This window comes from Tupaia chinensis, unplaced genomic scaffold (genome assembly GCF_000334495.1).
Source record: "Tupaia chinensis unplaced genomic scaffold, TupChi_1.0 Scaffold000221_1, whole genome shotgun sequence".
NCBI classification, from domain to species: domain Eukaryota; kingdom Metazoa; phylum Chordata; class Mammalia; order Scandentia; family Tupaiidae; genus Tupaia; species Tupaia belangeri.
This window is the reverse complement of record NW_006159696.1, coordinates 672,399-682,677: the sequence shown is the minus strand read 5'-3', so window position 1 is coordinate 682,677 and position 10,279 is coordinate 672,399. Positions and strand designations below refer to the sequence as shown.

The following is a 10,279-nucleotide window of genomic DNA, read 5'->3' as shown; positions in this document are numbered from 1 at the left end:
TTCCTGCAAAGCTCACCCGGTCTGAAAAAGAATGCTCCCTGCAGTATATTTTGTAATAACTAAAAACTGAACTGACCGAAGGCCGAAGCAACAGTGGTGACATATGTAAGCCATGGTTCATTCCCAGTGGAAACCCCCACACAGCTATGCAGGGAACAGAGGTGGGCCTGTGGGTGCCGGCATCCAACAACGGCCAAGGGAACGCTTCAAGAACAGCAGGAAGCCGGCTCTGTGGCACATTGCTCGGGAATAACCAGGTCTCACATGGCAACTGTGGCTCAGATCCCCAGCTCTGTCAGCTTGAAACACGCTGGACACATGTGTGAGTGCCCAGGACCCAGCAGGCCCTGGAGGAAGGAGAGCACAGCAAGTCCGGACCCGTGGACCGTGCCCCACCCCCCGCTCTCCCTTTCTCTTGTGCATGTGCTCTATCATAAATGAAGAAAAAAAGGTGGTGTGGAATAGCTCAATATAGTTTTTTTTTTTCTTATTTCAAAAACAAAAAAAAAAACAGGTATTTGAAGATACTTCAAAACACTCTTGGAAAAATAGTACTGAAATATGACTTAATTTTGGTACAAAAAAAGATCTGAAATCTATGCATATTTTTGCTTTCTTTTTTTTTTCCTTTTGGTTTTGGTCAAAGAGTATATGCACTCACCAGAAAAAGACAGAGAGAGAGATAGTGAGAGAGAAAGTGAGGAATCATGCCCCTCAGGGAGAATGGCCATGTTGCAATTCCTTCTCCTCGTACATAGGATTTTGGGCATGCACGCACACGTACTTGCCAGGTCCAGGATTCGAACTGCAGTTGGCCATGTGGGAGTCCAACACCTTAACTACCATGCCACCTGCTGTCCCCATCCATGCATATTTTTTAATAATGTGCATTTTCTATGAACATTTCAAAGACACCCCCCCCCATGTGTATATCTGGAAAGGATGACAAGAAACTTCACAATGGTTGCTTTGGGGAACAAGTTTTGAGTCATTATTTAGTCAGGAAAATTGTTGTCCATCTCCCCCCCCACAATATTATAATGCTTTTTTTTAGAAACTAAAAACAGGGACCAGCAGATGGTGTAGGAGTTATGTCACTGAACTCCCACATGTCTGACTGAAGTTCAAGTCCTGGATCCTGTGGCTTGACATCAGGTGAATGCCCAAGATCCTAGGAGAATAGAGGAGAAGGGATTGTGGCATGGCCATCTTTTCTGGGGGCTGATTTCTCACTTTCCCTCCTACTGTCTCTGTCTCTCTATTCTCTTCTTCTCTCTAGTGAACATATGAACCCAAAGGCCAAAATCTCTCAAAAAAAAGTAAATAAAAAACTAAAAACATTGTGTGATGTTTTATAAAATGAATGTTTTTCCTGCTTAAAGTTCTCTTGTTTAAAATTCTTCAGTAGCCAGCAAGGCATGATTTCTCGCTTTCTGTCTTTCTGGTGAGTGCACAGGCCCTATAGCAAAAAAATCCCTGGAAAAAAAAAAAAAAAAAGATGGTATTCACGTCTCCTACTATTTTCCCAAATTCATCCACACATCAGATTCAGCCTATGGCTTGATGACATGAGCATTCTCGGCGGCACTTGAGCCTGCTGCACCTGTTTTTCTGGGTCAGGGTCATACCTCTGCATTCTCAGCAAGTGCCCAGGTGGCTCTTGCCTGGTAATTTCCTCAGCCTAGCCATGCACTATTGAAGACATCGAGGCTCCAAAGAAGAAAGGGAGCTCCAGTTTTTTGGTTCATAGTAGGCCAATGAGCACCACCTCAGTCGCCTCCCCTAGGTGAACGTTCAACTGCATGAAGTCACCATCACTTTCACCTCCTCTGTTAGAGACATTGGCCGTCATCAGGGCTGCCCTCTATCGTTAGCTCTGCTAGTATTGCATTAAGTCAAATTAAAACAAGAGAAAAAAATCCAATTCAGTATGGAAATGTTTGGATTGGCGTATTTTTGAAAATTCAATTGCTTCACTTTCAAGGACTATGCTTATTCTTCTTTGCATGGAATTCTTGAAAGTAGGGTTTACAATCAAGTGGTCTTTGATACTAAAACCAACTGACAGGTCTGTCTTGTATTACTCAGGGCTCTCCAGAAAAGACCAGTTGGGTGTATATGTTTATAAGGAATTTGCTCACGTGGTTACAGAGGCTGAGAAGCCCCATGATCTGCCATCTGCAAGCTGGAGACCCGGGAGGTCAGGTGACAGATGTCCAGCCTGAGTCCAGAAGCCTGAGGACCAGGAGGACCAGGAGAGCCAGTGGCGGCAGCCTCAGTCCAAAGGCAGAAGACCAAGGTTCCAGATCAACAGTCAGCCAGAGAGGGAGCAGGTTCTCCCTCCCTCTGCTTTTCTGTTCTATTCAGGCCCTCAAAGATTGGATGCCGCCACTCACGTTAGAAAGAGCAATCTACTTTACTCAGTCTGCCAATTCGAATTCTAATCTCACTGGGAAACACCTCACAGAGATGCCAGAACTCTAGTTAACTATCTGGCACCCCACATGCAATTAGCCATCACAAACCTACCTCTTATCAACATGACGTCTACACATGTATGTTTTTTGAAGAATCTTTAAACTTTATCACTTTACTTATTTTAATGTGATCAGAGAGGAACAGAGTAAGTGAAGGGGGGGGGCAGTGAGAAAGGAAGCCGCCAAGTCTGGGACTCAAACCACGGTTGACCATATGGGAGCCCAGCGCCCTCACACACCATGCCACCTGCCAGGCCCCCTCTACATGTGTATTTTTAAACCATACTTAATCTTCAAATAATGACAGGAACAAAGGCATAATTCCACATAACATGATACAACTATCCCATAAACAATTGAAATCATACTAACCCCATTTTCAGAAGAGGAGGTAAAGTCCCTGAGTGATGCTTCCTCCTCTCCTTGATGGCAACATAACTTAAATACTACGATATCGATTCAGCAGTCCCACTTCCAGGTATACACCCACAGGAAAGGAAGTCAGTATAATGAAGATCTCTGCACGCCCAAGGCAGCATTACGTACAATAGCCAACATGTGGACTCAGCCTGAGTGTCCATCAACAGATGACTGGTTAAGGAAAACACGGATCTTTTTTTTAAGAAAACACATATATTTACACAACGGGATACTAGTCAGCCGTCAAAAAGGAATAGATCTTGCCATTTGTGCACGGAAGAGGCTGTAGGCAGCTGGGTGAGTTGTTAACCCATCGGTTAAAATGAAATGATGGTAAGAATTACATAAACAAGTACCTGGCAGTCCACTGCATGTTTGATGTGCTCAATGTAAGTTAATGGTCATCATTATTGTTTTCGTCATCATCTGTATTGTCACTTATGCAAACACCGACATCCAACCTGTGGCAGAGCTTCAGGAGAAGGACAAACAAGCCCTGTGTTGGAACAGCTCAGGGTTGGGGTGGTCTGAAGCACCACCCCTCGGTATCTACATCACCCCTCTGAGTTTACCTCTGTGGTCCACTATCTGTAAAAGAAAATTTTCTCAAATAAAGCATATCTTTTAGAAGTCCAGAAATTGGTTAGCCAGGTAGGTCCTAACCTCTCTAGCTATATGATTTCTTCTCCTGGACTGAGGGCTCATGCAAACACAGGGAGGAGGCCACGAGAGCAGGAGAGGTGTGCATTGTCTGGGGTGTTCTTCTTTGCCTTTATCAAGCTGCAGAGAAGAAAGGCCTTCTAAGAATAATGACAGGCCTGTCCTGGTCCTCCAGTGCAGACCTACCCCCTGCATCTGACCAGTGACCATGACACCTGGTGGCCACCACTGGAACTACACCCAACCTCCTCAGTCCTGTCAGGGTGACCTTGAGGGCCATGTGATGAACAGCACTGCCGGGTCCAGAGGACGCGTCTTAGAAAGTACAGAGGAAAGCAGTATGATTCCCAGGAGGCAGCTGTGTAGTGAGTAAAGCCAGACCTGAGTTTCAGTGTGACACTCCGCCAGACTGACGAGCTGGGCGATCTTGGGCAAGTTAACCCGTCTCTCTAAACCCAGTTCCTTGTTTGGACCCGAGCCATAATGATACCTATCTCTCAGAGCTGATATGAGGACAATGTGAGGCTCTGGATATGCTAATGTGACATGCGGCCAATAGGTTAGTGTCTCCTGCACCCACATCCTCAGGCGTCAGCGGCTGGATTTGGTGACATGAGTACATAGTCCGTCCATTCAGACACAAGCCCCCTCGTGACTGCATCCTTGAAAGTCCACATTTCTCACAACTTTCTGGAACCATCCAGCCCTGCTCTACCTGCCAGGCCTGCTAAAGCCTCACCGAGCTGTAGATTCTCAGTCCCCACACGATTGCTTTCAGTTGCTTTCAGTCGCTGAGTGGGCGTGAAGTGCTGGCTACAGGCTGTCCTCTAAACCAGCATGCTGTCAACACCTGGTCCTGCTGCAGAACCCTGCTGACTAGTTCTTCTCGGCCACACCCTACTCAGGGCTCCCTGACACCTGGCCTCCATGGGCCTAAGTGAAGTCCTCAGTTATCTATGGGCAGGTAACAAACCAGCCCAGATGCAGGGGGTTAACACAGTAGCCATCTCATTTGCTCATGATGCTGTGGGTCAGCTCAGCTGAGTGGTTCTAGGGTCACGCTGTGGCTACGTTGAATCACCTGATTATTCAAGGAGGGCCTGATGGCCAGCAATGGCTTCCCTCACGCTGCCGATGATTGTCAGCTATCACTGGGCCTTCATCACCTTGTGCTCTCTCGTCCTTCACTCTCCAAGAGGGCAGGAGAGGGAGTTCCAAGGGCTCTGGAAGCCTAGAGTCAGAAGCCACACAGTTCTACTTCTGCATCCTAAATGGTTAAGGCAAGTCATGTAGGCAGACTCAAAGGGCATTGGCCCTCCCACGGGCTGAGAGCAGAGTTACACTTCGAGGGAGCGCACGCAGCTTCCCAGCCCAGAAGCCCAGTTGCTCTACTGCATAGTTGTTTCTTTTCTCCTCCTAGCTGGCTCCTCATCCTTCATGGAAATCAGTGCATGCAACTGCTGGGGGATGGAGGAGGGAAAGGACTTCAGCAGCAAACCCACCTGTGTACTTCTTTTCCCTTCTCCCACCCCTCCCTCACATCCTTATCTTATTTCTGCCACATTTTCTGTGTACTTCTTCGACTTTTCTATCTGCTAGCCTTAAAGACAACCACTTCTAAGCCAAAAAGCATTGGCTTTCTCACTCTGAGAGCCTCGCAGCATCAAGAATCAATCTGACAGAATCAGGGACTGAAAGTGGCCATGGCGCCCCTGGTGATGGCAAAGAGGTAATAGATGTGGGAGATGATAAAAGAGGGATGCAGTTGTGAGAGAGGCACTGTTTTAAAGACATTGAAGATTCCATGTGTGGAAAGAGTACTGAAGAGAAAGTGGGAGTATGGGACCCAAGGCTAAGGAAGTATGTAGGATTCTAGTCCTATTTGGAAATTTGACAGTCATAGCATTCAATCTTCAGAGAAATCTAGGGAGAGGGCCAGTCCATAGCCCTGGTTAAGGAAACCAGATCCCACGTGGCCAACCATGCAGTTTGAGTCCTGGCCTTGGCACCTTGAGAAACACTGTGCACATGTCCACACATGCCCCAAATCCCAACAGGATAAATAGAGGAGAAAAAAATCTAGGGAGAACTGACGTGTTCGACACAGAGTCTTCAAATTCATGAACGTGGTACATCTTCCTATGTATTAAGGTCTTTGACACTTTTCAACCAAATTTTATAATGTTTTTCCATTGTTTGTTAGATTTATACCTGGGTACTTCATACCTTTAACGTTATTTTAACCCATTCAGTATCTTTTTATTCTATTTTCTGTATGTTTCTAGCATACAGAAATTTTTATACTGTATTAGTTTGCTAAACTTATTTATTAATCGTAATAATTCATCTCTAAAGTCTCTTGAATTATCTACCTAAATTGTGTTATAATTTCTGAACAATGACAGTTTTGGTCATTCATTTCCAATTCTTATACCTTTTCTTTCTTGTCTTGCCTTATTGCATTGGTTAGGATAGTCCGTACAAAATGAACTAGAAATGAGGTGGGCTTCTTTATCTGATTTCTAAATCCAAAGGAAAAGTTTTCAACACCTTGCCAGTAAGTCTGATGTTTGTTGTTTTGAGTAGATACATTATAATGGTCACAGAAATTTTCTTCTATTCAGAAAGTGTTTTTTAAATCATGATTGCATGTTTAAGAATTAGCAATTTTTGCAGAATCCATAAAGATGATCATATGATTTTTTTCTTAGTTACTGTAGTTGGTTATTTTATTTGATTTTCTAATGTTAAATCATAATTCCTGAGATAAATTAAGGTTGATCATGATGAATTATCATTTTTATGTATTCCCAAGTTTAGTTTGCCAATATTTTGTCTAGAAGTTTTATGTTTATATTTATGTGAATTTAACACACAATTCTTTCTTTATTGGCCTCGTAAGTTATAAGGTTATGTTAGCCTCGTAAAGTGAGTTACTTGCATAACTATACTCCTAGCTACGTGGGAGGCTGAGGCAAGAGGTTAGCAACATAGCAACACTCTATCTAAAAATAGAGAGTTACTCAATTTTCATGAAACTAAGCTGTATGAAGTGCAAAACGTTTTCAGAAAAAGTTGTTCCTTGAGAATTATTAGTTCTTAGGCCAGCTCAGTGGCACAGTGGTAACACACTGCTCAAGAGAAGCCAATCTCACCTGGGGACTATGGTTCCAAGCCCCGGCCTGGTCCATGGTTCACATGGGGACTATGGTTCACCTGGCCTGGTCCATGGTTCACCTAGTCTGGTCCATGGTTCACCTGGGGACTATGGTTCACCTGGCCTGGTCCATGGTTCACCTGGGGACTATGGTTCACCTGGGGACTGTGATTCACCTGGCCTGGTCCATGGTTCACCTGGGGACTATGGTTCACCTGGGGACTGTGATTTACCTGGCCTGGTCCATGGTTCACCTGGGGACTATGGTTCACCTGGCCTGGTCCATGGTTCACCTGGGGACTATGGTTCACCTGGGGACTATGGTTCACCTGGCCTGGTCCATGGTTCACCTGGGGACTATGGTTCACCTAGCCTGATCCATGGTTCACCTAGCCTGATCCATGGTTCACCTGGGGACTATGGTTCACCTGGCCTGTACTATGGTTGACCTGGCCTGGTCCACCTGAAACATGCTGGGTGAGTGTGAGGAAGCCCAAGATCTGAAGGCTGAGGGCTGGGGAGAGGAGATTGTGACATGACTGGACCCTGTGAAGAATGCCTCTCTGTCACTACCACATGGGTGTGTACATGCCTTATTGTAAATAAACAATATTTTTTAAAAGAATCATCCTATCAAGATGTACTAGCACTTAATTTTGGAATATTTTATCAGAAATTAACCCTCAATGTTTCCACAACCCATGAAATATTCTAAACGGTAATAGTTGCATCAGCAGAAAGATCCTCCTCAGTATACAATGGTCAGAAAGCATCAACATTTTGCACTTACCAAGAACTGGCACTGCGATCGGTCATATCAACAGAAAAGTTGTCTTTAAAAAAGTTGTTAAAGCTGTACATTTTGATGACCTGACAAATGAATTTGCACAAAAGTGAACCAGAAAAAATCATGATAAATTACAACACCATATTAATATAGCATTATTATGTTTTGCATTATATAAAGTTATGACACCAAAAGAGAATTTTGGGGGGTAATTTGTAGGTTTACATTGTTCCTCGGGAATCATTATTATCCCATTACATTTGATAAGTAATAAGATATTTCAAAGGAAAATATGTTTGTTTTATGATATGTTTTCTTGCTTTTTGAATAAAGGCCCCACCATTTTTTAAATAAGTTGCCGGAGAGCACATGCAGTTGCCAGAGAGACAGAGTTCCCTTCAATGGGGTATTTTCCTGCTGCAACCCCGTCTCCACTTGTCCCTCATGCTGGACTTTTGGGTCCAAATCTGTCTGACATGTTTTTCAAGTCAACAGGGCCAGAATTCAAGCCAGAGTTAGCCATGTGGGATCTGGCTTCCTTAACCACAGGCCACAGGGCTGGCCCAAGCCCTACCATTTTCATATTGCATGGGTTCACAAGTTTCACAGTCTTGGACATTGAATTTGCCTTGAATAATTGAATGATCTGGGCTGGAAACCTGTGCCCCAAGTTTATGAAACCCAGGAAATGTGGAAATGCCCAGGGAGATGAGGCAGAGGAATAGCAGAGGAACACGAAGCTCCTTGAAATAGGAGGGCCCGGTGCTGGGAATGAGGGCCTGCACCTGGGAGGGCAGCTGTGTCTTCAGGAAGAGACAAATGTAGTCCAAGTAGAGGGGGCGGGAAGGGTCTCTCTGGAATCTCACAGGGGCGAGGAGAAGGAGGAGGAGGTCACTGTCATTGACTGCTGTTGGTTTTCCCTCAATAAGAACTAAGTGAAGATGACCCGAATGGGGACAGTGTGGTGGAATTAAGCTGTGCACCGTCCTTTCCTCTCTCTGTCATTCTCTCTCATGGAAGAAATATTTTTTTTTCGGTGGGGTCCATTGTGGCATACTGTTTGCTTGTGTGTATTATGTCCCTAGAGAAAGAATTCCAGGACTTTCCCTCCCATATGTTTCCATCTTGCTTCTTCATTGTCCCTGATGCCAGCTGAGGTTGTCGGTACAATGAAACGGAACTGACGGGATGGGAGCAGAGTGTTTCGCCATTTCTCTACATCTTTGAGCTGCACGTCAAATCTGGGGCTGATCACTCCACACTTGTTTAACTTGCCACTGAGCGTCACAGCAATGTTTCCAACTCTGTGGTCATCCGTGATTTCAAATTCACCCACATAACCATGCTTCATCATCACGGTTAGAAAGCAATGACTTTGGAGCGCGGCCTAATTAGAACCTGGCGTTTTGGCCTCTTTTTTCAGCATCATTGATGCTCTTGAGGGCATGAGCCAAGACGTCCATGTGCACTATGAAAAGAAAGGTGGTGGAAAGACCAATAAATAATTTTTTGAAAAGTGAAGAAAATAAAAGTTGGGGATAACAAGGCCTGGGTAAAACTTCAGTATCTTCTGAAGCTCCTCCAGAATTGGGGGGCCCAGATCAGAGTCACCTCATAAGCAGGTTGGCCTATGTACGAGCTGCTGTCTGTCCTCTCCAACCCCAGCCAAGGATGGAGGTCCCTGGGGGTCACTGGGAATTTTCCTTGCTGAACTTGCTAGTTCTTCTGCGCAGTGCCAGAAGGGGGAGAAAGAGGTCAGTCCAGTCTAAATTAACGCACACTAGGAGCCAAGACACAGAGAGATTGCTCTGCAGGGGGCTGATGTCAGCGTCTTCCCCAAATGTGACAGCACAAATGGACAGAGACAGACCAGGTCTTGCTGAGAATTGCCACGTGGAAGCCCATGTCATTATCTCTTCTCCACCTTCCGGGGCCTGGAATACAACTCCCTCCCAACTCAGCAGAAACGTTGAAGATGTTTAAAATGAGCATTATTTTTTAAAAGAGAATTATTTATTTATTTTTATTTATTTATTTATTTATTTATTTATTTATTTATTTATTTATTTATTTATTTATTTATTTATTTATTTATTTATTTATTTATTTATTTATTTATTTATTTATTTATTTATTTATTTATTTATTTATTTTTGACCAGAGAGGGACAGGGAGAGAGAGAGAAAGAGAGAAAGTGAGAAAGTGAGAAAGCAAGCTGCCAGATCCGGGACTCGAACCACAGTCGGCCATGTGGGAGTCCAGCACCCTTAACCACCACGCCACCTGATGGCCCCAAAATAAGCACTCTTGTATGTGAACACCCTTGTACTCTATTCAGTTCCAATAACTTCATTGTGACAAAAATTCATCTTCCATCTTCCAGAGAATGTGGGCTCCTTTGAACCATAAAAATTGTCTCTTTTAGGACTTAGAGTGTAAGAAATAGTTGAAGAAAAATTAAGAGATGAGCTTCCAAAATCCAAACAAGTTAAACAGTAGTCTTCATGGCCATCTTTAGAAATAATTTCTTGGTGGTATTTGCACCTCACGGACTAAAGCAGGGGAATAAATCATACAGAGTCAAGGTGTGCGTGTGTGTGTGTGTGTGTGTGTGTTGTGGTCCCGAGCAGAGGTGGAGAAATGTGCAGTCGGACTGTTTACCACCCTCTGGTTGGCTCCGTTGTTCACCTTGTCACAGCCAGCTGGCCTCCCCACTCCGTGGTGTGTGAGTGAACGACAGGAAGAGGCAGAGCACCTGCTTATACCACTCGCCTCACG

The 10,279-nt window shown here is 44.5% G+C and overlaps 1 protein-coding gene across 1 annotated transcript in view; it reads right to left on the bottom strand.

The window, feature by feature from the left end:
* FRMPD2 (FERM and PDZ domain containing 2) overlaps positions 1 to 8,855 on the bottom strand; it is a 113,884-nt gene extending 105,029 nt beyond the window's left edge. The window contains exons 1-2 of the mRNA XM_027771518.1: positions 8,721 to 8,855; positions 8,076 to 8,304 (exon numbers count right to left, since the gene is read on the bottom strand). Coding sequence (XP_027627319.1) covers positions 8,076 to 8,304; positions 8,721 to 8,855 — 364 coding nt within the window. The remainder of the gene's footprint in view (positions 1 to 8,075; positions 8,305 to 8,720) is intronic.
* Positions 8,856 to 10,279: the final 1,424 nt, after the last annotated feature.